The sequence below is a fragment of the Equus caballus genome, chromosome 23, assembly GCF_041296265.1.
Source record: "Equus caballus isolate H_3958 breed thoroughbred chromosome 23, TB-T2T, whole genome shotgun sequence".
NCBI classification, from domain to species: Eukaryota; Metazoa; Chordata; class Mammalia; order Perissodactyla; family Equidae; genus Equus; species Equus caballus.
Genome location: NC_091706.1, coordinates 14,039,796 through 14,067,569, shown reverse-complemented (window position 1 = coordinate 14,067,569; position 27,774 = coordinate 14,039,796). Strand labels below are relative to the sequence as shown.

Sequence of the window (27,774 nt, the reverse complement as noted above, 5' to 3'; positions counted from 1 at the left end):
CCTGCGACATCCCACATGGCGGCTCCTTCCCTCCTGCAGAATCTCCTCGTCCATTGTCCCTCTCCTTCCACCCTGTCCTGTTCTCTGGCTCGCCTTTCTTCTGTAGGTGCTCTGATAAACCAGTGGAATGGATGGGCTCGTCTGGGTGGTCCTCTCTCCAACAGTCAGTGATTCTTCATGTTGAGAGATTTACTGAAGGTACTATTCCATAGCTCAAAATTTCCCTCTTCTTGAAAATGAAATATTAGGTTAATTATTTATTTAAATTTAACCTACTTAATATGCCTTTCACCAAAAAGATCACATAGGAAATTTTTGACGTTTAGAAACAGGAGCTTTACGTTGAGTCTTTGCCAAGATTCAGCAAATCACAATACTGTTTTTTGTATTTATTTTGTGACACTTCAGAAATAGGAATGGAGTATGAAATGCATAATGATTTTACATACAGAAATAGTAAATATAATATGGTATAGCCAGAAGTTAAATGCCCAACATTTATGTGTGAGCAATTAAATTTGGTATACTGTAAACAGAAATGTATAATACCAAATTACGTTATTTGCTTAGCCAAATGGGGATTTTAAAATTTTCTTTGTTGTTCTCTGTCCCTGTTTTTACTGTCAGCTGTGTTAGAGCAGTGAAGCCATTGAACATGAGAGAATTGCTTTCTAAATGATGTGTCGAGGACATGTCCCCACTTTGTCTTCTACTTCAAGAAGTAGTTTGTCTTCAAACTTCTAGAATTTTAGTTCTGAGTCCTGACATTCATGTTGCTTTATTCTCAGGGTACCTATTTGAAAGAAAGGAAATTTTCAGTTACATTTGAAGCTTAATCATATTCTTATTTCTTGCTCAAAGCCAAGATGTAAGCAGCGATTATTTCAACTTTATTTTTATTATACTTTTGGTTAATAGCTCGGACAGGTGTCTTGATAAAGGAGATCCTTGACAAGGGAAAACAGATCCAGATAACCACTAAAATATATGTTTTTCCCCCATTTTCTCCTTCCTTGCAATGTAGGTCAATTTGATAAAATAGTGTCAAGATACCAAAGGACAAAACTGGTAAATGCAAATTGAGTTCTCTGACACAGATCAGAGAGATGAGAGAATTTGAGACCATGCTCCTTATAGTTTGAGAATTATAAGTAGGGCAGAAATGGCATGAGAAGCGACGCTGAAACAGTTTGAAAGTAAAGATAAGCTAGTCTTGAAAGTCTATTTGGGTATTAATAATTTTCCCCTTAAACCACACACTATGGCCTGTGAGGCCTCCTTTGGCTCATCAGTTTTTATGTGGGCTAATGGCACTTGTTTGGAAGATGTGAATATCCTCTTGTTTTTAATGGAGAAACGTTGGGACAGTCATGCCTTCAATTCGGATCAACTGACAGCCTTTGATTTGACAGGAGCCGCACTGAGATAAAGCGGATACTGTTTTGGTGATGTAATATGGACCTCCAGAAAGAGGAGCTCGACACGCGGGCCCTCCTGTGATTCTCTCTGGATTGCACTGATTGATAGGATTCTGGTTTTGTTATGAACCTGGGAGAGAAGTGGGAAGAGATTCTATACACATAGCATTTCATTTAATAATTTAGAAGAAGAGCATTTTTAATGATAATCACGTACCGATTTTCTCCTGAAACTGGACATTAACTGCTGGCATGTTTGAAGAACCTGCCCCTGTTATGCATCCTGTGGGAGCAGTCAGTAACCAGAGCTACCTGTTTGACTCAAGTTGAGGACCAGCTAGAACATCTTGAAGATCTCAGCAGTAGTAAATCTCTTCCTTTGTGTTGGTGACTTGCTGTTTTTAAATGAATCCCTTTGATACCAAATTCAGATATTATTTTTTAAAGAAATTGCTGTGTAGCATAGCTCACCTGTCAGTAAAAGCAGGTACTGTCCTCCCTCCCCACCCCCTTATCATTCATTCTCCCAGACTCGCCTCCTACCACGTGCTTTCAGCTGCTTCACCCGGAAAATGGGCATAAGAGTAGTGATTGCAGACTCCAGGAAGAGGCTCCTGTGATGTTGTTTACACTGAGTTTTCTTGAATACAAAGGATTATACATGTATTTGCGTTTTAAATCTCCCCAGATTTTTACTATCTAGTGATTGAGATGTCTTTAAGAATTCCTGCTATGTTTAAGGATTCCTTTATGAAGATGTACGTATGATCCTGTGTGAACACAGTTTCTCTAAGCCTATGCTTGAAGGCAGTTGGAATCTTCCACTGACCTTGCTTGCTTTTTCAAGATTTTACCACTTATTTCTCAGAAGGACACCTTTAAAAAGAATTTAGTTATTTGAAAGTATGAAAATAAAATCTTTTGATGTTATTTTTTCAAGTTGTAATTCATGAAGGTGGAATTTATCTGGTAAGTCCTAGTTGCTTTTAATCTTCACCTATGGAAAAATAAATCCTGGGCCAGCCCCAGTGGCCTAGTGGTTAGGTTTGGCACGCTGTGCTTTGGCAGCCTGGGTTCAGTTCCTGGTTGCGGACCTACACCACTTGTCAGTCAGAGGCCATGCTGTGGAGGCGGCTCACATACAAAAAACAGGAGGAAGATTGGCAGTGGATGTTAGCTCAGGGCAAATCTTCCTCAGCAAAAACAAACAAACAAAAAAGAAAAAAGTCCTAAATTTTAAATAAATTGTGAAGAGTGGCAACCCTTAAAATGACAGGAATCATACTGGAGGATGGGAGAAAGTCTTTTATCCCTTCTAAGGGTGTTTAATCTTTTTGTAAAAAGCTTTCCTTTCTCCCTAATTATCTTAAATAAATATTGGCCATAAAATAAAATGTGTATTTGCTTGCTCTTCAAAAACAAAAGTGTGGTATTACATTCCTTTCAGCAGATGTCAGAATGGTGGGGAGTTGTTTTTTTAAACATGGGGAGAACTCCGTAGTTTGTTCCAGACGTCACCAGGTGTGGCATAACTGAGAGAGAGAGGAAAGCTGTCGCCATGAGCTCCACGTCTGATCTCGAGATACAACCCGGGGGGCTGTGGATTTGAGAGCCCTGTGATCTTGTTCTTCCAGCCTGGCCACAAGTTTGCCTTAGCATTCAGCCCCCAGTGTCATCTCCTGCAGCTTTAACTCTCATGGGATCAGATCCTCACTGGGATTTGGTCCATTCTAAGTGTGCCACTCGCAGGAAGTGGTAACATCTATTAAACTGCTCGTTTGAAGCAGATAATGCTGCTGTTTCGTTTGAACATCATGGCCTAAGAGTGGGCATGAAAACTGTAGAGAATCCAGAGGCTTTAGAAGTTTTTTGTTAAGGACCTCAGCATTGTTGGTAATTTGGTTATAAGTAACTATTTTATGAAGTTTTGGGAATAATATATTTTTTGGTCTACCTTTTAGCCTTTATTGTGACTTTAAAAAAAAGAAGGGGATTTTCCTTTATCAGCCTCTAACCATTTCATCATAAAAATTCTTTCTGAAATCACTTGGTTTATTTTAACCAAAAAGCTGATTAGAGTTTATTGATAGAAAATGATATGCTGTACAAATAACCATGAAAAATATTTTTGTCCTTGGCACCCAGAAGTCATTGTCTAAAATATTGCCACATTCACTTATAAAGGATGTGCAGGGTTTTATTGTTTGAGATTATAGTATAAAAAGCAGTGTCTTGGGCACCAAAAGTTGATGAATTCAAGTGTTTTCCAAGAAGTTTAAGTTGCATTTTTCCCCTCGGATATTCACATGTGTCTTCCATCCCCAGTTGTGTGGAATAAATAGAGCATAGCCTTCGTTCCGGACAGTTTCTTCTAGGAGATTGCTGAAGGACAAGAGTATTTTAGGAGTAGTAACGGTCAGTTTGCTAAACTACAAAGGAAAGCCTGCAAGCACCGTTCATTCCTCTTCAGCTGCTCTCTGCAAGCCTTCAGACCCTTGTGGAGAAGGGACGGACTTAGTCCTGAGAACTCTGGCAACGTTAGAAGTGATTTATCTAAACGTTGTGGCCCATTACCTGGCAGAACAAGCTAATAAATTCCTAAGGGTTTACATGGCTTCACTTTCTGATTTACGGGGATCCTGACCAGTTTTTTGCCTGAGTTGCCCCCATTTACAAAATGTGCCCGGGAGTGTGAGAACATGGTGGGGAATGTTGGCACCTCAGACACATACGAAATGAATGGAGCTCTCTAGATGGGAAGTTGCTCAGTGTGGGAAATGCTTTTAAGTGTGAGAAATCTATTCATCCATCCATCTGTCCATCCATGCTCCACGCAAAGCAAGTTCTCTCCCATTTCGGCCTGTATCTTCCACGTCTATAGCTACACGTACTGTCCTGACACCGGAGAAGGGACATAAGTTTCCTGAAGAATGAAGTACATTCAAGCAGGGTGAAAAAAACTGATTTCGCTCCAGTTATACCAAAAGTGATGGTATGACTAAACCACACTCTCAGGGGCTGGCCCCATGGCCAAGTGGTTAAGTTTGCAAGCTCTGCTTCAGCGGCCTGGGGTTTCTTCAGTTCGGATCCTGGGCACAGACATAGCACCGCTCATCAAGCCACGCTGAGGTGGCATCCCACATAGCACGACCAGAAGGACCTACAACTAGAATACACAACTATATACTGGGGGGCACTGGGGAGAAGGAAAAAAAAAACAAACTCTTTGGAAAACTAGATACCATCAACCTTGAATCACAGGGTAGATAGGAATGAGCCCAGCCCAGAGTGTAGTTGGGGAAACAGTGTTTCCAGCAACTGCAATTTAGCATGCATCAGGCTGTGAATTCTGCAGTTTGGTTTCTAGGCATCTTGCACAAATTTTAAATCTGAATGCAAACACATACATCCCCCTACTCCCCCCCAAAAGAAGCACTGAGTAGAGTTATAGAAAGCCTAATGACGTAACACCTGTTTGCCCCAACTCTCAGTAACTGCAGCAAACAGATCTACTCTACTACCTGGCTAATTATAGAGTCCAGTGGTGAAACCTAGGAAATGAAGACAAAGCAGTTGTAAATAACTCCTTTTGTTGCAAAATGATTAGTATTTCTGTAATGCAAGCAAATCATGGATACTCTACCTCCAAGGTCCCCTGCAAGAGAAGGGATCTCCTCATAGGAATGGTTTTATTGTTAAGGGAGATTTGTTTTCCTGTACTTTTAATTAGTCCTTCATTAAGAGTCTTAGAAGTTGTAAGATGTTGTTATTGCCAGCAACAAGCTCAGTCCATGAAAGGGTACTGGATGGTTTCCTGAATATTGGCTTTATTGGTCTCCCTAGTCATCTTTTCTTGGAGAAGCTCTCAGGACTCACTGCAGTGTCCAGATGACTTCTGGGTGGGCAGGTGCTCATCAGTGCTTCCCTTGTTACCGGGGGGAGGTGATAGGAGCAGTCCCAGAGTCAGTGTGGTTTAATATTGCTATTGGAAGTTTGGACTTGAAGATAACTGGTGAGTTTATAGCTGAGGCAGGTTTAATAAGGTTGCCGGTAAATTTGGCAATCTAAGTGATCTTGTTAGACTGGGTAGTGTTTAGATTAACGTGGCGAAGTGACCAGCTCTAGGTTTGAAAGAAGGGTCATTGTGGACCTACTGGATGGACAGAAGTCAAATGGAACACCTGTGGGTATGTGTTCAATGCCTTTAAATATTTAACAGTATAATGGCAGGGAGGGTTAGGAGGGGATCAGCCAGGCCACTTTATATGCTTTTGGAGTCTGCATTTTTGAGTAACATGGGTCAGTTGAGACAGTTGAGACAGGTCCAAATAAAAGTAATATTGCGGGGATAAAAAATAAGTTCTTTAAAATTGATTTGTTCCGTCTATTAACAGCAACGTTTGGGGCTCTGGGGACAAGCTGGTACCAGGGTTCTAACTTCTGTGCCTCCAGACAAGTCTTTGAGTGCCCCTCGGCTTAAAACTGCTGTAACAAGGGAGCAGACATCGTGCATCTTTACATTTATCCCTGTGTTCAAAGGAGGTGATCATAAGTTACTCTTTATTTTCACAGCACAAAAATTAAGTGACTTAAATTACATTGGCAGGTTTAAGAATGATATTTTTAGGGGCTGGCCCCGTGGCCGAGTGGTTAAGTTCGCGCGCTCCGCTGCAGGCGGCCCAGTGTTTCGTCGGTTCGAATCCTGGGCGCGGACATGGCACTGCTCGTCAGACCACGCTGAGGCAGCGTCCCACATGCCACAACTAGAGGAACCCACAATGAAGAATACACAACTATGTACCGGGGGGCTTTGGGGAGAAAAAGGAAAAAATAAAATCTTTAAAAAAAAAAAAAAAGAATGATATTTTTACAAATAATAAGTCAGTAATTATACTGTGCTACTAGTAGAAACAGTTAATAAATTCATGTATTTTTACATGGCTATCTTCAATGCAAGTTATTTATGGCTTCACTGAAAACTGGATTACAATTTTAAGTAAGTTTTATCCTACCAGCAAAACATAACATTTTAGTTAAGTAATATTTCTCTCAAAAGCTTTAGGGCAAGCTGTACAAACAGAAATAAGTTATGAGTTTGCTAATTTGTTTATCCCTGCTACGGGCATCATGTTTGTTTATTTCGTCAGTGATTCATTCATTTTTCATGTTATTAACTTTAAGAAATCTTTAAAATAGCCACTGGCATTATTTACTGTCAAGAATAGTGATTTGTGATGGCAGACTAAATATGATTGCTGACATTATTTTTTATTCTTCAGAGTTTGTAAAAACAGTTTTCAGGATGTTAAATTTTTATAGTTATTGCTTGATTGATATATTTCCTTTTCCCACAGAACTAAAACATGTTAAAGATGCTATTTTAACTTAATTTAATTCTGGGGCTATAAGAAGAATAGCATTAAGGGCATGTAAGAGGAGCTAGAAGAGGAAGGCACAGGCTTTGTTATTCCTGCCTCGTACAGAGCAGCAAGAGGTCACGGGTGGTTTCTGCTCAGTCCAGAGGACCAGAGAGGAGCACGGGTCGGGCGACTTTGCCAGACGGCCCTGCTTCCCCAAGCCCCTTCCCACACAGGCCTGCGCCTACATTGATGGGAAGAACTGCCCATACAAAATCAAACAGCTCTTACTTTCCTGTATTTCGTAAAATTTAGTGCCCGGCCTCTTTATTCTGTGTTTTCTGTTTTTTGTTTCCCCCCTTTAAGAGTTATATTGCTACCAGGAATGTTTTTCCGAGAACTGGGGACTAAGGAGGGCTGTATATCATTGTGTGCGATTCTGCTAGTAAAACGGAAGATCAAACACCAAGCCAAGTTGAGCTTCCAGCCTTAAACCATTGTAAGCCATGTGATAAGCACCTTTTTCTAAAGGAAAAATGTCAAGGCCCAGGCCCAGGTGTGCTTCATCTTGGGCTGCTTCCCACTGCCTGAGGCTCCCCCTTTCCCACTTCTTCCCCAGAACCTGTCTCCATCCCTGAGAACGAAGGGGAGAGCAGGGAGCTCTGTGGTCTTTGCACTCCTCTCCTCCGTTTATTTCTGACGAGGTGCTCCGAGTGATGTCTCCTGGTGAGCACGCTTCCCTGTCCCTGCCAGGTGCATGTTCGTGGAGGAGAACTACCCCCACCTCCGCCTACCGCTCTTGCGTGGTGCAGGGTCTCAATTTTGAATGATCCCAGCTCCTTTCATGCCACCTAACCTCCACAGATAGCAATGCCAAATGAGAGACAAAGATATAAAAACACTGATCTAAGTGAGGAATGATCGGAAAAAATTGCTTTTCTAATGTAAGATATGGTAAAGAATTGCATTTCATTCCTCAGTGAAGAGTTTACCTGGAAAGATATAGCTGGTTAATTGTTTCCCTTTGGAGAATATAACAGTGTGAACTCTGGAAAACATCATAAGTGGGCAGTTCCCTGACAAAGTCTCTACACCATGAAAGAAAGGAAGTATTGGTGTTGATCTCGGGGACATGTGGGTTGCTCCAACCTCTTACCCATTCCTTTTACTCCCTAGACATTTTGTCAGCTTCTCAAACCAAAAGGCCTTGTGCCATTCAGGAACTTAGCCAAGTTTTACATGTGTGAATGAAACATATGGGGGCAAGGGAAGACCTCATTAGCAGCAGTAACGTGCCTTTGAACAGTGTAGGAAATGGCCTCAAGAAAAGACTAATTTGTGCTAGAAAAATAGAAAATAATGGAAACTATTCTGGACTAAGATTGTCTTTTAAATCAATTATGTAGTAATGCAGAATCTGATAGAGCCAGATTATAATTGCAGTGCTGGGTATTCGGAGTGCTTGGAGCGGGGGGTGTGTGTGTGTGAGAGGAGGGGGAGTGACACTTCAGAAAAATACAATAAGCTGGGCTGCAGTCTCACCATATGTGTTGAATTGAACACAACTCTTCTGCATTTAATGAAGACTTTAGCCTTTAGGGGTAAATAAAACATCACTAAACAAGGATGGCTGAATATTTTTTGCTGGCTGTAATAATTAAAGCCATGAAAAAGGTGGTAGGGTTGTGTTACTTATTAACTTGAATCGCTCTTAGATTTGATCAAGACGTGGTTGCCGGTGGCGTTCTGTTTCATGTTTGTCCTTTGTTTCATTGACATGCTCCGCCCTGGCCTCTGTGACACTGAAAAAGCAGCCGCGCAGGCAGGAACCAGACCCAAAAGGGCTTTTAGACCCCTCTTCAGCTTGCTTCTAGTCCTACTCCACCGACCCCAACAAACTTTCCAGCCACTAGAATTGAGCCTGAAATCCCCTATAAAGCTGGGTAATGGGAGGAGGTGAGGGGAGGGACCTGGAAGAAATCCCATCCCCTCCCCCCCAAGGAAACTGATCAAAGTTCAGGTGTAGCTGAGTGCTTTCAAAGGATGTTTTTGTTTTCCTCACATGTTGAACCAAACATTGAGAAGCAATGAGATTGATTTTAAGAGGAACTTGGAACCCAGATGTATTAGTTTCCTATTGCTGCTGTAACAGATTACCACAAATCCAGTGACTGAAAACAACACCCATTTATCATCTCACAGTATCTGGAGGTCAGACGTCCAAAAGCAGCCTCGCTGGGCTGGAATCAAGGTGCTGGTGGGCCTTTGTTCCTCTAGAAGCTCTAGGGGAGAGTCCGCTTCCCTGCTTCTCTCAGCTTCCAGAGGTCCCTGCATTCCTTGGCTTATGACGCCTTCCTCCATCTTCAAAGCCAGTAAGGTCAGGCTGCTCTCTCTCAGGTTCTTGCTTTTGTGCTTGCCTTCTTCACTTATAAGGACCTTGTGATTGCACTGGGCCCACCTGGATAACCCAAAAGCATCTCCCCATCTCTAGGTCAGCTGATGAACGATCTTAATTCCCCTTTGCCATGTAACCTAACACATTCACAGGTTCCAGGGGTTAGGACATGGCCATTATCCCACCTCCCACACCAGAGAATGCTGATAGTGTAAAGGGGTAGTGATTTGGGGAGTTCGTAGGGTTGGATAGTAGACAGATAGGGGGTATGCTATTAAAAGTGAGTTTTCATAGCTTCTTACAGTTTCTTATAACTAGTCAGGAAAAATACATATATTATGTACATGTACAGACATATATATGCTATGACAGTAGAAACATTCATATTTTTAGCTTAAATGGGGTTTCTGTTTTGCTATAATATCTCTTGTCAACTACTAAATATAAGGAGAAATTTTAAGTGTGACATACAAGTAATTTATACTTTTAGTTTGGGGGAACTTGGCATTTCTGTATTCAAAATTGACTTAAGAATAATTGAATTAATCATGTTTTGTCATAAATTTTTTGTGCTCTAATTTGTTTTTATTAACACCTAACTTCATTGGAAAACCTCCAGTAAAAATGATACTCTATTTTTACCCTATAAACATCCTTTCTGGTGCTCACATCTGTAAACTTTTTACATAGTTTTAACTGCTGTGTACATACCCTTTTGTGTTAAGTGGCTTGAGTTTCCTGTCTCCTTTCCCCAGTCATCTCTTTTGAGATTGTGGGTAGTGTTTGCCCCTGTCGCAAGGCCATGGCTAAGTCAGCTGAGATCACAGATATGTTAAGTTCTCTGGGGGAAAAACTCTACCTTCATTTGGATAAAGGAGAGCTACAGTGGTTAAACTGTCAATAGCTTCTTAGTAGAAAATGTCCCTGAAATAGATATGACATTTATGTGTAATGGCATTCTTTGCCTGTGAAATTAATGGTGTAAGGCTTTAAAAAAAAGTATTATCTTTCAATTTCTCTTTTAAAATTGATCCTGTTTTAACAAATTTTCATCATTTAGTTGCTAAAAATCAGTGCTGCTAATGAGCACAAGATTCAAACTTTGATCTTGCTGCAAGACAGGTTACATGATCCTAAAATGGCTGTGCTCCAGGTGGGGAGATTCAGAGAAAAGACATTCCAGGTTTACAGGGAGCTCAGAAATTGAAGTATATGCACGGTAGCACTCTAATAATTCTGTTATGTGACTGAATAGAACTGTCTACATGGAATGAATGAGAGAAGAAAACCTAGAGAGCAAAAACTGTTTCTGGAAGGGTTCTTGAAAAAGGTAGCCCTTGAAAAGTGATTTGGAGAGGGGGAGAGGGAGGTGGGAGGGAGAAATGAAGATGAAGAGAGAGAGCTCCAGCCGGAGATAGCGCGTTCCAGGCAGAGGGGCAGGTATTAGCAATTCATAGCAGTTTGACTGCAGCAAAAGTTTGGTGAATGGTTGAGGAGAGGATTGGAGGTGGAAATAAGCACATTAAACAACACACCGTTGGGGCATACAGAGCATCGTTCCCGTGGGAGGACAGAGAGAAGTTGAGGATCAGAGTTGTGCATTAGGGAAACTCACCTGGCCTGATGGTTGTGGGCAAAGTGCGTTTACAGTCCGGGTCCTTGCAACGACGCAGGCCTGATGAGGCCCCCACCCCCTTGTCTGCACGGTTGGTCTTTTAGGAGCGTGGGGGAGGAGGATGGGCCGATGCAAATTCACACCCTGGAGCGAAGCGGCTCTTGGGACTGAAAGGGCCCTAACATCCTTGAAACCCCTGTGAGTTGGGGTCGAGTTTTTATGGGTGAGAGCGCGGAAGTCGCAGAGCTGGTCCCAAGGTCACTAGGGGAGTAGCCAGGCGGGATTAGACCCGGGCTCTAGGTGACTCGCCAGCTGAAGGCGCCCCTAGTGCCTGCTGTTCGTGTAAGGAGGAGAGGACGCGAGTTTTTAAAGAGGGGGCGTTTCATCGCCTGCCCCAGCAAGACCTGGGCGGCGTGGCGTGGCGAGGAGAGCCTGGACCGCCCCTCCGCCGGCGCCCCAGTGTCCCCGCCCACCGCCAGCGACCCCTCCGCTGGGTGGGCCGAGTCTGGGACCGACCGCGAGACTGCCTTGGACACTGGCCTGGCGGCGGGCTTGAGCCGGGCCTCTCGGCTGGTGTCGGGTCAGGGTCCGGGGCGAGGAGGATGGACGGCGGCCCCGGGGGCCCCAAGCCGACACGACTGGCTCAGTTAAAACCTTGTGTTAGCTGTGTTCCCGGCTTTGGAGGCGGGCTTTGGGACACACATGAGGTTCCCTAAATCCCTCTCGCCCCCCGTCTTCTCTTCACGACCGACTGCGTCTTCTGGTGGCCGCCGCTGTGTGGCCCTCCGGCGGAGGCTGTCTCGGTGACGTCCCGGGACGGCGCTCCCCCGGGCCGCGCCTCGGGACCAGGGCGGTGCGCCACAGCCGGAGCTCCCTGCACAGCCAGTACTTTAATTTTGTTTGTCCCCATTTATAATGTATTGTCCTCCTGCTTCTGACTTGGGTGATTTTCTGCTTTCAGAGAATGTGCTCTGGGGACAGATGTCAGTATAGTTCTCGTCGTTCAACTTTGAGGTTTGTCAAGAGTCGGGGGCAAGATGTGTAGATTTAGGCCAGCGTCGTCCACCTGGCCGTTTGGAACTGATAGTGGCCTTTGGGGACTTGGTGTGAAAAGCCTTGGACAGGGGTCCCCGCCCCTGCTTTGAAGAGAGGTGGGAGCGCGTGTGATGCGCAGGTGGCTTCAGCGCTGCTGGCCAGCAGCGACCGTGCTCTGCTGAAAAGAAGGGGACACCGTTCCCAGGTACGCTGTCTTTCAGAAAATAGTAATCATTTCACGGTAGGGCCACTGATCTGACTTCCAGAAGAGGACACGGTAATTATAAAAATAGCTTGAACAAATAGTCTTGCACTCAGTGAGAAATCTGTGATGTTGGCGAGAACTGTGTATTAAGTGGAGATTCTCTCAGGACAGCTTATGTTTTTATCCTGTCTTGCTCTCTGCCTTTAGAGCAGAATTGCAGATTTGACCAACAGCTTAACCGGCAGTGCTTTTTGCTTTTAAAAGTAAATGCTAAAATAAGTTTGTGTCGGCAGTGAGGTTGAGAGCAGTGTGCATGCTGGGCTGTGTGAAATGTGCACTTTCACAAGAACATTTTGTATAGTTTGTAAAACTTCTTTAGTTTTGTTTTTCATTGTGAAATATTTATCTGAAGGTAGATAAAGTAGGCACGTTAGCATTTGAAAGCGTTTGCAAGTGGTTTTAATTGTTCTCTTCACTTGTTTTAACTTGAAATTAGTTGACTTTCTAGTTGAGATTGGCTTTTAAAATGGTTACTATAATGAAACTCTAAATTGTGTTCCTGTATTTCTCATATTAATATTTAGAGAGGCAAATTCAGCTTCTAAACAAAAACAGCATCTTGTAACAAAATAAGGTACTAAATTAGTTTTCCATAATGTGAACAGTTAAGATTTCCTTCATTTAGAAATGGAGAAATTTTAGAGCATATCCTAGTAAATGCGTGGAGCAGGACTGAAAACTGCCTGACCTGAAATTTTGAAAAAATCACATCATTTTTGAAAAAATATATTGAAAAGGGAAGAGATGAGTCACATAACCTATTTTGCACATTGTTCTCGTAGTGGTTTGATTATTTTTCTACTCCATTCAATAGTCCATTGCCTTTTTTTTTATCTTTCACATAAACTTCTAAATTGTTCAGTAATTCTAAAATGGATGCAGATTGCTTTAAAGATTAAACCAGTACTGGAAAATATAGTAAAAAGGCTTTTTTGTTTTTGGTGTTTTGTTTTATTTTTCTAAGCACATATTTTATGGTTATAATTTTACTCATCCTGAAAATTCCACTGTATGTTTATAACTAGAGTGAAGGGTTTAATACTCAGAGCTGTGAATAGACTATTACAGTTTTCTAGGGAAAATAGGCCTGATCACTTCTCTTCCCTGGTTTGGAGCCATGTTCTTTTTCTGGTTTTGTTGTGAAGTACATCTTCAAGAAATGGCTGCTATTCACTTACTCCTGATAAATAAATTTCTGTGTAATCTTGGAAATAGTTGTTCTAGTCGATAGTAGTTGCAGTTTTTGATTTTGTTGTTGGAATTTGTTCTGGTGACCTGTATCTACTGGGATTACTTTAAGATTGGAAACAAGACTGGCCTCTTGTGTGCTGTTGGGATGTTCTGGTTGTTTCCGGTGAAGATGCCAGTCATTAGGCATTCCAGCGGTCCTTGCACCCAGGAAACTGAATTCTGGCATTTGGTGTTTTCCTCTTTGGACAGACAAGTAGCTGCTCAGCTGATTATTAGTGTGAACAATTAGCAACCTCCACCAGTACTAATGGAGAATTATGCAGATTGTTCACTGAGAAAGATGCCCTGGGTAGCTTGCCTTTTATTCCCATAATCTATAAACTGTAGGAAAACAGCCCTCCTATATCTCTGTATATCTTGCACCTTTGCCCCAGGTGATCCCGGGACATTTGTTCTGCAGGAGGGACCAAACTTACAAGTTCAACATTCATGTTTTTGAAACAGTGGTTTTTCTTTCTTTCTTTTTTTGTCAGTTGTAGCTGGCATGGTCTGGTGTTTTTCCACAGAAATGTTAATATCCTTGTGAAATGGCATGTACAGTAGAGGTTAAACTTTTTTCTTTTTGGTCCGCTGTGCAACGAGAGAAAGTCTTCGCATTCTATAAATTAGAGGAGAAATTGCTACAGCTATGATTGCCTTTGTTCTGAAAGCTATTTGAATTGCAAGCTATGTTGGGACTGGTTCGTGCATTGTTTAACTGCGAGACGAAAACTTCTAATTAGAGTAATGCCTGGGTGGGAGCTGACTGGCGGGCGGCGTGGGGCGGGTGGGGCTGGGCTGGGCAGGGCAGGGCAGGGCGCGCGGTGGGAACCCGCTGCCGGCGGGGCGGGCCGGGCGCGGCGCCTCTCCGGGATTGGCCCGGGAGGAGGGGCGGCCCGGCGGCCGCGGGGGATATCAGCCGGCGCCCGGGCGGCCGCCGCGGACTCCAGGCTCCGGCCGCGCCCCACGGGAGCCCCAGTAAGTAAGCCGCTTTCCTCCTCCGGGCCGGGCTGCGGGGCGGCCGGCGCCGTCAGCTGGTGTTCGTTAGGAGAACCAGGACGGCTGCTTCTCCGTCTACCAAATCCCTTCTCATTTTCCTCTTTTGGACCTCAGTCTTTCCACTGAATGAGCTTTAGCAGCAAAGAAAGCCAAGTTTGGTTCACCATCGTTCGTTCTGCTTCATAATCCTGCCCTTCCTTGCTCACAGCCCAATCTGTGGAGTGTGCATTCCCACTACCCTGCCGCTGTCACTTGATGCGCATGGGATTTCTAGTTGCCTTCAAAGATACGGTAGGGTGCTTCCGACGGGCTGTTCTTTGTCTTGACGCTTTAGTGCTTGGAAACATTTTAAACTTTCAGAGTGCATTCTAGGGCGTGGGCATCCGTATTGTAACTTTTTATGCTATTTTTACCGAGCCTTCAAGGAAAAAAGACCAGGTAAACAAATACTTTCTGATGTGCTCGAGAAAGCTCATTTAATAAGGACCACCCCAGGGGGAAATGAGTAGCGAAAATGACTGCTTCACGCTGGAGCCGCCTTCAACCTTACTCTCTAGAGGACTCTTCTCCTCTTTCGTCTTCTGTCAAAGGGTGTGTGCTGATCTACAGGGGTTCTGGTCTTTGGTCTTAATTCCTAGCAAACGTTCTTAGACGGAAACTAGACTAAATGCCAGACGGCTAACCACAGACAATAAAAGAAGCCACGTTTTAAACTTTGACTCTAAAGAGAACTTTGTTTGGGTTGCCCTGAAGGAGCAGCCTGTTCATTTTTGATTTCTGTCTCAAAGGTAACTATTACTTTTAAAGTTCTGAGATGAGGCCCTACATTTTAAAATCGGGGGGGGGGGGGGAGTGGTTCTAAACCTGTGAGCTCACATTTAATCATTTTAAAATCTGTGTATATCCACCTTTCACTTGGGGGGATCTGTGATCACTGGTTTTTCAAGTTAATTTGATTTAAACAAGTCCATTCCACTTTGAAATAGAATGTGTAGATTTTAACTGGTATGTTGTAATTTTGACATTAAAAGCAAAGTAGCAGAAATTCTGTTAAAATGCGGAGAGTAAACATTGTTTTAAAGTTTTTCTTTTTAGTTTTAATTATGTAAGAAAAATTTCTAAAACCTTACATAAAACCATGTTTCATTGCTACCTCTTTTTTTTTTTAAGATAAATTCCAAATTAACTCATAATTGGGATGCAGAGGGAAGGGAAAGTTTGGTTTTCCATAGCCTATTCTCTGTTAAAATTGACTGAACAGACAGAAAATTTAGAAATATCTTAACATTTCCTGTAATTTCCAAACGTTGTTCTGTGCTGTAAAAGTGTATTATTCCGATAAAGTAATACTGAATTTTTCTTACATGCTAAAACTCAGCTACAGTTTTTATGAAATTTCTTTAGGAGTCCATTAGGAATAACTTGCACATACTTGAGATTTTAGATTGCTACTAGAAAACACATCTTAGATTTAACCATGTTCGTACCAACGCCAATGGAAAGATGTTGGTAGGTCTCAGACGGACTAGGATTTTAGATCCATGGTTAGCAATGTTAGGATTTTAGATCCATGAATTTTAGTCCCATGGTTAATAAGTATCTGTTTTGCGTCTTTGAAGACACACTTCTGTTGATTGACCTTCAAGTGCTTGAATTCACATAAGAAAATATTTCCGTGGCAGCAATCAAGGCCAAATTTCAGGTTTCCTGCTTCTGTATCACTGTCAGGCTGCTCTGGGCCGTGAGTCCAAGATGGCTCTCACAGTGGACTTGACATTTTAATGTCTCAACTCTCACATCAGTAAAGTGGACAGTTTGCCCTAAAAGAACATTTTTATAGTACTTCTATTTCAATCTACCTGTTTAGTTCCTATTTGATGGGAAGCACAGTAACTTATGAATTATTCAGCCATTTGTACATACCATTCAACTTTGGGGTAAACAAACCTGGCGTCTTTGCTATCCCTGTGGTTTTATTGTTGTTTCCCGTTTGCCTGTCTGTTTCACCTTCTCAGTGATGTGCACCCACGAAACAGCCATTTCTCCTTCATACGAAATACTGGCCTAGTGAGAGCTTTCATTCCCTTCAGACGAGCTGGGATTGAGGTGGAAGGCAGCGAAAAGGAGAGGTTAAAAATGAAGGAAACATTTCTTGAAAGTATGTGAAGCTTGTTCTCTGCCTTTCCTTTTTCCTGAAGTTCTTAAGTCCGTATTTTTTTCAATAATGTGAATTTCTGTAAGTGTAGAGGTGACTCTTAAGTTAATTCTTTTCTCTGTTCCTCATAAAACTGTTCAGAGTTAATCCGGGATATAAAATGTCTGGACTAGAATCCAAAAGGGTGCAGAATTGGAGCGGAATCTGACGCCTGTGCTTTATATACCTTAAATCATTTTGTGAGAAAACAGAGACGTTGGACAGTAAATTGTACAGTCCTCTCAACACATTTTTATTGAATAAAAACCACTTTGTTTTTTTATTTTTCCAGCATTGATTCATGTAGCTCGACTCCTCAGTCTCTTCCACCTCGCACCCTCACAGTTTCTCTTCAGTTGTGGTTGGCTAGACGTATATTTAAGGATCCGTTTCTTTGTCAACTTTATGACAGAAACCACAACAAATTGTAGACGTATGGCTAAAATTTATGCTTAGTTTGGATTTGCTAGAAAATATAGAAAGAATATTGGAAAATAAAATCTAACCAAAAAGATTTTTATGTTGTTTTCACCATGTGCCTTTGAAGAAGAAAAGACAGGAACTAGGAGTAATGCAATGTTAGTATTTTAGATCAGAATAAACACCCCAGAGTGAAACTTGTTTGTAAATTACATTCCCTGCATATGTATGTCCATGCCTGAGTCGGCTGTCTAAGCTGAGGGCCAGGGCGGTTGACTTAGTTTCTCCCTGCTTCTGTTTCTTGTCTTTTTCTCACTTTGCAACTCTTCTTAGTATCATCATGTCTAAAATGCTTTTGTGGATTACTTTTCTTTTAAACTGTTAGTTTTGTTACTTTGAAAAAGCTTAATCTTTGGTAAGAAGTTTTAACAAGGAGGCTGGGGGGCAGAGGGACAGACCTCTTCGAGATACTGTTGAGCTGGTGCCCTGGGAGCAGAATAGCTTGTTACAGCTCTTTCTCATACAATCTGACTTATTTATTAGCTTTTTAAAAACATTGCAGAGCCATCATTTCATTGATTACCGTCAATTTCAACTGAAGAGGCATTTCACTCATTTTACCATTAGTTTTTAAAATAAGAATCATGTACCACATCTATTATTATATAGGATGTTTATAAAACTTTTTAAGTTGATAAATCTGTGTGTACTTTTTGACATTGTTCTAGTTTAGGAGTCAGAATACCTTCTGGACTGAATTTTCATGCATAGCTGTATGAATTTTCTTTTAACAGATTTACTTAAACCTCTGGATCGTTGGTCGACAGCTATTCTTGCAGTCATTTTTACTGTGTTACTCCATCTTAACTGTGTTGGGCATTAAGTCCTTTATTTACATTTGGTAAACGTGAGTATCAGGCATGGGGCAGCTGGCACATGAAATGAGCAAGATCGGGTTCTCGTCCTTAAGGACTTGCCTTAAAAATGTACAGTCTTCTTTCTTTCTTTTGTGCTGAGGAAGATTCACCCTGAGCTAACATCTGTGCCAGTCTTCCTCTGTTTTTCAGTATTTGGGCCGCCAGCACAGCGTCGCTGCTAATAGAGCAGTGTAGGTCTGTGCCTGGGAACCAAACCTGGTCCGCCAAAGCAGAGCACACCAAACTTCACCACCGGGCCACCAGAGCTGGCCCCAGGATTGTAGGGCTATATAAAATAAACTCAACTGGATGTTAAATGAATCTAATATTGATACAGTTATTTACTAAAACTATGAAATTTGTAATAAATAATCCCACACTGTTTATCTGATTTTGATATATTGAGGGTAATATAGGAAATTAGAGAAAGATAGGAAGAAATTCTGGGTTTAGATTAAATTACAATTACTGTTTTTTCCCCTGGAAAAATCTGAAAATATTTGATAGTTCACTTTTATTATAAATGACAACATAAAAATCTGAGCATGTGACTGATGCAATGCTTCATATATATATTTGCAAAGCATTTGGCAAATTTAAAATTCTTCTAGTATTTGAGCATTGCTCGCACAGAACTAATGTCTTCTGTTTAATGGTATTACCATTCATCTTTACGTGGAAGTATTGAAATCAGAACTTTTGAGATCTATGTTATTTTAAAATATTATTCTTATAACCAAGAATAGAGGGGTGCTGATAGATTTATTGGGGTACACTTCTGCTAGGGCCTCTGCTGTGACAAACTGGGCCTGCTTTACAGAAGCTGCTGGTCTCCAGCTTGCCAGCTCAGCACTTTGTTAGCATGTGCTTGAATCATTTATGCATTTCAGTGCTTAGATTAGATTGCAGTATTGAATTTCTTCATAGAGCAGATCTTCTCTCCATTAAGTAAATTATTGAGAAATGTTTTTAACATGATTTAAGAAAAATAGTTCAGCTTGAGCTGGAGGCAGAAGAAAAGGGAGAAAAGAAAAAGACCAGGCAGCTCACGTAGGTTACTCAGAGAAAAGGTTGACACAGAGTTTTTTAATTTCTCTTTTATATATCTTTAGAAAGTTATTTACACAAATTCAACCATATTCAACATTGTATTCTTAATTCTCTCCCCATCCTTAATAATGTTTCGTGCCATCTTACCATATTACAGAAACAGTTCCATCCCATTCTTTTTAATAGTTGCATAGTATTCCACTGTGTGGTTATATGTCATAGCCTCAGTTTTGAGACACAGAACCAGCTGACGGTATTCCCAATCAAGGTGTACTCATATGCTGGACTTCAGGGGGTCATAAATTAGTTAGTATGCAACTCAACTTTTGAGTTAGAAAATATTAGTATTTATAACGTAGGAACTCAGGTTCATGAAATGTGTACTCTTACTCAAGATAAAGATCTCAGTTATGAATGTTGTTACCTTAGGTAAGAGCATTAATTTTGAGGAAGTGAAAAGAAGCAGATTAGTATTTTTTTTAAAAAGCCTGTGAATACAAGAAAAATTAGAAGTATTCTCTGATACTGTTAGGTGCTGCAGAGTCTTTGGCAAGCCTTAAACAAGCCCCGCGTGGAGCGTGCGTTACCGTCATGGCAGAATGAGTGGACTGAACTGCTTAGGGACTTGTGGTTTCTTCCTCATGGATGACGGTTTGCTTGAGAAGCATAAAATTCAGATCACAAATGGTCTTCTTTTGGCCCCTTTGGCCATTGGTCTGGCAGGTTCCTGGGTTGGGGAGGCAGACTTGAAGATCCTGATCATCTCTTGTAAAACACTTGGAAATTTCCAATTTGATGTTTACAAAGATTTGTTTTCCAAAATGTGTAATAACATAAACCATTAGTGTACAGGTGGTTCTAAGAGTTGACAAGAGGATTGTATTTTATGTAGTTTAAATAATATATTTTGTGTCAGATTACATATAGTTTGGGTAATACTTTTACAAAAGTATAGGGAAATGTTAGTACGTGAAAATTTGACTCTTATAATATAGAAACATGAGAATAATTTATGCCAATAAGTTGTTTTAGATTCTGTTTGTTAACAGTGGTGTCTGTTATAGTCACTGCAGTGTTACTTTGGAAGCACCGTGACCAAACCCTGGCTCAAAAGTGCAATATTTTTAAACCATAGCTGTTAGAATAGTTTCACCAAAATACAGAAAATAGCTTTTTTTCTCTGTGAGAAATGAATTATATGAATATTTGCTTGTGCTTGAATTTTCTTCCTCAAATTTGACTAGACATATTCTCTAAAGATGTTTGATAATCAAAAATAACTGATTATGCTGGACCAATATATACTTATTAATTGATTCTGAAGAAAATTATTTTCACTTTTAATTATTTTATTTGGTGACTTTCATCTGTTGGCAAATCAAATTTGTGTCCCCAAAGTAACATGTACTTATAGACTTCTATTCTTAAATGTGGCAATTCTTTAAAATGTAAGTTTTTCACTTTGTTTTTGGTAGCAATGCAAACCAATTTTGTTTTTCCTTCTGTACAAGTTACTAGTGTAGACTAAAAATATTTCAATTATGTCGTCATATCCTAGTTGACAACAGCTCCTGGCCAGACACTTGCCTATGTACGTATTATTAAATAGTTCATTTTTGTCACTTAGTAATGTGTGTCATTAAGAAAGTGACGGGTGAAAGAAGACCGTACACTCACACTGATGTGCCCGTGGTGGTCCTGGCCAGCTTGTGGGGAGGGAGGTCAGCTGTGCCCTAGTTTTGATACTCTTAGGATTTTCTGTTTCTTTGTGGGGTTGTGTGAGGAAGAAGAACTCTTGTTTTGAGGAACTTTGTCACTTATGTCTTAATTTTAGGCCATTTTCAAAAATCATCATATGAAAATTTGCACAACTTAGAGATTTTTACTCATTTTGTTTTATTTTGGTTCAGAGCAGTGTCCGAAAGATGACTTGGTTTAAAGTTCTGTCACGCGTCCTGTGGTCGGAGTTCCTCATTGCCCTTAATGAGAAAGCCATATGGATGGGAACTGTTTGCTCTCACACCTGTGGATTGTGGGGCACTTGGGGGTATATAGTGTGGTGGCTGTGTTTTCTGGGAAGAGTAGAAAGGAATTTGTAGACCTTAGGGAAGTCTTGTAACAAAGACATTTTGTATCTGTGGGATTACCTTTTTAATCCAGGGGCCAGGGAAAACTGCTGTCTCTCTTGTGCCCCTGTGCCGGAAAGCCTGTGACTTTCAAAGGTCAGCTGCTTCAGTTCTGGTTTGGACCCTGCTTGTGTTGAATTTGAGCCAGCAAGTCTCCAGCATACAGGAGAATTTGAGATTTTTCTCCCTCCCCCATTTCTTCTGTTTTTGTTCCGTGTAAACAGTTCTTGCCGTAGTAACATAGACAAATATAGCAGAGAATGCTTTTCTGGAAGAAGAATGCTCCTTAAGCATTTTTTAACCATTTTTGGGAAGAATCGATCTTTCTGTGTATTCCAGACAGACTGAAAGAGAGGGAGGCCTTGCTGTAAGTTGAAGTGGTGTCCTGTGTCTTGCCCTGTTGATCCGCTGTTAGTCTCCAGCCAGGATGAAAGGAAGTGGCATCAGGGGGGAAGCAGGCTTCGCTTCGTTTGGGCACAGATCCCAGAGTGATAATGGGGTCATAATGGAACTCACGCCACTGTCAGTCCCGGGCTCGGCCTGTCTGCCAGCCTCAGAGAGACTCCCTTCGTGTGTGGCTGCAGTGCGCCAGCTGGGTCTCGAGGGGAGGTGCCCTCCTTTGCTTTTGGAGGGGTGCAGCCATGGGACTTGGATGTCCGCATGGCCGGTTCCTTGTGTCGGGTGCTTGTGTCAGGTCCTGCCTGTGGAAGGCAAGTGGTGAGACGCGCGGGGGATGTTTTCTGATCTAGGAGGCCAGCGGGCCTTTTCTGCCTCCTGCTAATGGAGGCAGTGGTGGAGGGCCTCAGTTGCGTGGGTGGTCTGCTGGGAGCTGGGAGTGAGTGATGCCCCCCATGACAGCAGTAAGAGGCTTCTGGAAGAGTCAGGGTTTGTTTTCTTTGTGCTGCTTGTTGATTAGGAGGGTGGGTTTGGAAAATTCATATTTTCTTTCAAAGACCCTCTGTAGAAACTCTTTAAAACCATTTAAAGTTGTGCAGCTTGCCTCTGAAGTTGACTGGGAAAAATATCAGGTAGACTTTTTTCTCTTTGTACATTTCTGGGTAATTAGCAACTATGGAATCCTCCCTGTTTAGAGCAAGAAGACAGACTTCTTAATCCTTAACACATAGCATCTGTATTGACTGACCTCCGTCACCGTTTTCTTCTTTGTGTTCAGGTATGTTTTACAGCTCTGTCAAGTTCTGTTCCAAGTGCTCACGTGGCTTTGGCACCCATAGTCTTGTTTTGTCTAAGTTTCTGAGGCAGGTGTGTTTTAGAAAATACCAAGCTGGTTTCCATACAGAAAACATAACCCCGTCATGAATTCCTTGTTTGTGCAAAGGAAAGGACTTTCTCTTCCTGTCACTGTTGAACTGGGTGTGGGCACTGTTAGATCCTCAGCAGCCAAGGCAGGCTCTCTTTGTGTTAAAGGAGCTGCTTTCTCAGGAGCGAATGCTCTGAAACGTGTGCTGTCTCCCTCAGTGCCGCTGTGTTAGAACATGGTTGGCCTGGAAGTCCTGGGAAGTTGAATTTGGTCTCGACCTGGGGGAGCAGCATGCCGCACATTTCCCATTGCCGCCACGCCAGCTGCCAGGGCGGTCGCGCTCAGCGCTCCCTGAGCACGTTTGCTCCTGTGTGATATCTGTCGGTTGCTTTGCAAACATTTTCGTTGTAGGGTGGCTTTACAGGGAATACATGTTTATTTTACAAGGAGAATGTACTGTATTAAAGCCAGCTACTTCCCACGTTTTTGCTTTAATATCCTCTTTTCAAGGTCTGTGATCTCATGTAAAAACTATGTAATGCTTGCTTATTTGTGAATGAAAGATACTGTCTGCGTACTAAAGTAGCATTTGATTTTCTCTACTTTTATTATTGTTTAGAAACTCCTTTTTCCTCCCGTGAGTTAGAAGAGTCCCCGTTGAAAGCCAGATGGCTGCAGTTGTATACTCAGTGAGAGCCATTTACACAAGTCCCTTCTGAAGAGTGGGACCAGCAGGACTCGGCACCCTGGAGGAATGTTCTCACGTCTCTGTGTGGGTCCCACGTGTGTTGTGCCCGCCCCTGAGCAGGCTGGCTCTTGCAGCAGGCTGTCCGGCGCCGACGGGAGGAGGAGGGGCACCTGCGGGGTGGGCGCGCCCGCTCCTTACCTCTCTCCAGTTAGAGGGAATTAAACTTACTAGGGAACCGCAAAGGCCCCCCTTTCTGTCCCAGCTGTCCATCTTAAGTGAGGGCTTCACTTGAAATATGTTTCCATTGTGTAAAATTAGGAGAGGACAGAAACTTCCCGTGATCCTTTTGGTTCTGTTTCTCTGTGGTACTGCGTGAACTTTCTGCTTAGAAGAAAACAGATCTAAAAGTATGAATCCAGATGGTTTGATAGGTTCACATATTAGTACTTCTTCGATTTTAAACTGGGATTGTGTTTATTGGTTAAACCCCTTTGGGGTAAGTTGAGGACCAAGCTGGTCACCTTACTCAGGGGTTTCTTTCCTCTGTGAGCGTCTCTAGTTTAAACCAAATCACAGACTCGAGTTGTAACAATAGGCCTTTTTGTAAGCGCAGGCACGTAATAGGGAGATGCTTCTCTGTCTCCTCTTTCCTTCCCTGTGACTCTGCAAGTTGGCAGAGTTGGTTCCTGCTGTATATAGTTAGGAACAAGGTCCCCACCCCCGGCCCGCGGCTGTTCTGGGCTGTGTCAGGCGCCTGGTTGCCTGAGTCCCTTCTCTGTCAGGCTGGGCCCTTCCCCAGGAGGCCATCTTCCTGCCTCCCACGTGGCCTCAGCATCGCGCTGTTGCTGCCCTGGGATTGACTGCCAGTGGAAGTGCTCCTGACTGGTTTTGAGAGTGCTTGCGGGGGTGCAGGGCTGGATGGGCCACTGGCCTAGTCTGGGGCCCTCCCCTCTGCAGCCCCTGTAGAGGCAGTGGGCTGCTGCCCGACCGGTGCCCAGGCCTGGCCATCATGGGGTGGGCGCCACATGGAGTGCACTTTGGACAGGGAAGTAGGGAGAGAGGGCAGGCTCCATGAAGAGGGTTCAGGTGCAGGAGGGCAGTTGAGAACTCAGAGCCAGGGCTGAAGGCTTAGCCTCCACCAGAGAAGGGTCCTCTTGAAACGTAGTGAGGAAGATGTGGAGAAGGAGGCTGCAGGGCACGATGAGGGGCAAGGAGGGCTGAAGGAGCGTGCCGTCAGGCCTGGGTGCTGGGCGACTGGGCTCAGCCTGAGAAGACGGAGCCAGGACAGGAGGGGCCACAAGAAAGACTGAACAGTCTCGGCTCTGCTGCCTGGTCAGGGGCTCCAGAGGCTGGGTAGGAATCCTCTGTCTGCCTGTCACACCCCACAAGTCCCCACCAGCGAAGTGCATGTGGTGTGAATGGGTGAGGAGGCTCCCCAGAGTCTGGCGGTCCTGGATTTGGCCTCATTTATAAAACAGCAGATTTAATATCACAGACATAGCCTCATGCGTGTGAAACTATAGAAAGTGGAAGACCAGTGTTTTGTTCTCAGTTGGAACCTCGCAGGGCCATGCTGTCTGTAACTCTGTTTTCGCTGAAGGCGCCTGTTTCTCCTGTCAGCCTGGGGAGGATCAACAGAATGACCCTTAGGTGGATCAAGGATCAAGTGATGTGCATCCATGTCTGTCTATAGGGAAGTGAGGGTTTTGTTAGAACTTGCAAGGGCAAGCTGAGAAAATATGAGAAATGTGAGCGCGTTTTAGAAAAGTGCATGTGTGTGTGTGTGTGTGTGTGTGTGTGTGTGTCTGTGAGGGGGGTGGGGCAGAGCGCATACTTGAGGGCAGAAGGTAAAGAGGAGGTGGAGAGAGAAGCCAGTAATTTTTAAATTTCTTCTAGAGTAACAGAAAGTGGGGATTAAAGTCCAAGTGTTCTTATGAACATTCTGTTGCTCTAGTATTGATTTCTAGACCTGTAAATTTGGCTTCGTTGACAAACATTATCTGGGCAAAAGCGGGGATAGAGAAAAGCTAAATGCAGAGAAGAGTGGAATTTGCAGTAGTAGTTTTAAAACCTTGATTTTATAACAAATATTTTTCATTCCTACGCGATGTATCTTAAAGTGATTTTTTTGCCCTCCATTAACAGTTTATTTGAGAGCTGCTCTGTGCTGGGGGCTGTTTTAGAACTGCAGTATAATAGTGAATAAGGCAGATAGTTTAAGTTCTTGGATTTTCCAAATATTGTTTGTTCACAAATTAGCTTGCATTATTTTTGTACCGTATAAGAACCATACCCCTCTCTGTTTTCCCGTTACTGGTAGCACCATTTTTTACTTACCCTGTGTGAAAACTCAGCTTATGGGTGACCATGTGTGTATGTTCATACATACTTACATGTATGATCACGTGTACGACCACTTTTTATTTTTTAATGGAATAATAAACATGATTTTTATAAGGGATGGATTGTGAGACATGGTTCTTGTTTCACTACATGCTCTTTATTTCTTGGTGTACATTTGCAAGATTTATATGGTAAAGCAGGAAATCTGAAAGCTGCTTCTTATTTCTGTTAAACTTCCACGTGTTTGCCTAAGATCGGGTGGCTTCTTGAATTTTTGTCTAAGCTAAATGACGTTTTTTGACCTATGCATGCCATAAAGAAAGGAATCTAATAAGCCATAATAATATTCATTATTAAGTACAGTTTTTATCATTTCACAGTGTATGTGTATATTAAATCGTCACATCGTACACCTTAAAGAAAAGATAAATACCGTTTTGATCTGCTCTAATATAGAGCTGACAGGAAAGGTCTTGGAAAATAGGGTTTAATCAGGTCCCAGTTGTAAACCCTGTGGTTTTACCAAAGTCAGGTCCACAGTGCCCCGTGTTTGAAGCAGCTGCTGCAAGTGCCCAGGTTTCCCTGAATCTGTCTAGACATTTGGGTTTAATTTCTTGTAAGCTGAATGGCATGTTCACAAGGTGTTTGGTTTTGCCCTTAGCTTCTTCCAGACCAGCTGGTCTGGCTTCTGGAGTGTCTCTTGGAGCAGAAGACCCTGAAGCCCCGAACTCTGCAAAGCCTCGAGAGGACGTACCACCTCCCTGAGCAGGATGCAGAGGTAACCGGGAACGCCCTCACTGTTGGTGAAGAGTGATGGTCCTGTTGGATCTCAAACTGCTGAAACGGCCTTTTCCATTAGCAGCACCCCATGCCGGGCGCTTATGAGTGACGAGCAGCTGCTTTGAGCAAAGTGTCAACTGCTTCCCTGGTTGTGCTCACTCCAGCAGGGGCCTCTGATCCTGGTTATTCCTGGGGTATTTCGAGGCCCTAAGTTTTCCCCTCTTGCTTCTTAAGTCATAAAGACAGTCAAGAGTCTCCTAGAGGAGTGAGCAGGCAGAGTGGAGTGTTTTTGAATTACAGACTCAGGCGAGTCATCTTGTGCACAGTCGTGGCGCCGTCCTGTTGCACGTTACGGAAACTTGGCTCAGATGTGCTAGAGCTTCTTGGTTGCCTTCAGTTAGGGCAGGAAAGGAGCCATGTGTAAAGGAAATGAAAACTAAATCTAACAGCCGTGGTTTGAAAAGCAAACTTGGATGCTTGTGGGAAAGCAATATGATGTGGTCTTTAATATCTTTTAGCTTATTGTGAAGAATGCAGTGTGAATCCTAAGATGAGTTCCAGGAGTTATAATATATATAAAATAATAAGTATTTAACATATTTAGTCATCCTATGCAAAAAACAAGCACACAGTCAAAGAGAGAGAAGCTCTTTTATATGAAACTCCTAAAAGCAAATAAATTTGGTTTGTGTTCTATTAAAGATAACTGAACATTTAACAACCGTACAAAAGAGAGAAGCTCTTTTATATGAAACTTCTAAAATACAAATAAATTTGGTTTGTGTTCTATTAAAGATAACTGAACATTTAACAACCGTACAGTCCAGTATGGTGGCTGTTAGGCCATGTGGCTGCTGAGCACTTGATATATGGCTGTCTTGAATTGAGATGTGCTGTGAGTGTGAAATGCACAGTGGATGTTGAAGACGTAGTATAAAAAATGAAGAAAGCAAAATATCTCAATTTATTCTTATTCATTACAGTGTCAAAATGATATTTTGGATGTGTTGGGTTAAATATAATGTTATTAAAACTAATTTCATTACCACTAAACTGGAGTAAATTGAGAAAAGCCAACTCACTATTAGATTAAAAGGGAAGAGGGGATATTGTTAGACATTCTGAAGCCCCTTACATTCAGGAGTTAATTAAAAAACCTGAGAGAAGACACATGTAGCTTTCTACCCCCCTGAACATAGATCAGACGTGCCACTGTTGCTGTTTATTTCGGCTCTTATATTTTTGTTTATAAAAGTTTCCAAATGCCAGCCTGTTATTTTTAATTAGTGTTTAAAAGAGGTTTCTATTTGTAGGCATGAGGTTATGTTTTAATCAGCCCTGAATACAGCTGAAGTGCCAGGCCCCTGTGATGGGCAGTGGACAGATGAAGGCAGGAAGATCAAAGCGGGCGCTGGGCACCTGTCACTCGTGCCCAGAAGCCGTGAGGTGGTAGGCCCTGTTTCCCCGCTTCCTGCTGGCATAAAACACAGATGTTCTTAACTTACTCTTCAACTGGTTTGTTATATATATCCTCTTAAACCTTTGAGAGGTATAACAGGCTTTATTTATCTGGTTGCTTGTCTTACATCTCACAGACTACACCATGATGCCCAAAGCAAGGGCAGTCTCTGCAGCTCGGGTGTCTGATGACACGAGACTGGGGCCTGAGGATGGCTTAGCT

At 42.5% G+C, this 27,774-nt stretch overlaps 1 protein-coding gene and 1 long non-coding RNA gene across 28 annotated transcripts in view; one reads left to right on the top strand and one right to left on the bottom strand.

Moving 5' to 3' along the window:
- The window catches only part of AOPEP (aminopeptidase O (putative)), a 377,169-nt gene that overhangs the window by 283,622 nt on the left and 65,773 nt on the right, over positions 1-27,774 (top strand). For 21 of the 27 annotated variants that reach the window (XR_011431756.1, XR_011431755.1, XR_011431754.1 and 18 more), the window contains one exon: positions 25,975-26,091. The exons of the other annotated variants lie outside the window; for them this stretch is intronic. Coding sequence is in view for 16 of the 21 variants with exons in the window: in XM_070249063.1 (XP_070105164.1) it covers positions 25,975-26,091 (117 nt within the window). In the remaining 5 variants the exon portion in view is untranslated. The remainder of the gene's footprint in view (positions 1-25,974; positions 26,092-27,774) is intronic. 27 annotated transcript variants of the gene reach the window in all.
- Positions 375-11,256, bottom strand: LOC138920493 (uncharacterized). Its single transcript, XR_011431759.1, has 2 exons — positions 10,786-11,256; positions 375-793 (listed from the first exon to the last, which is right to left on the bottom strand). It is a non-coding gene; the product is annotated as an uncharacterized lncRNA (long non-coding RNA).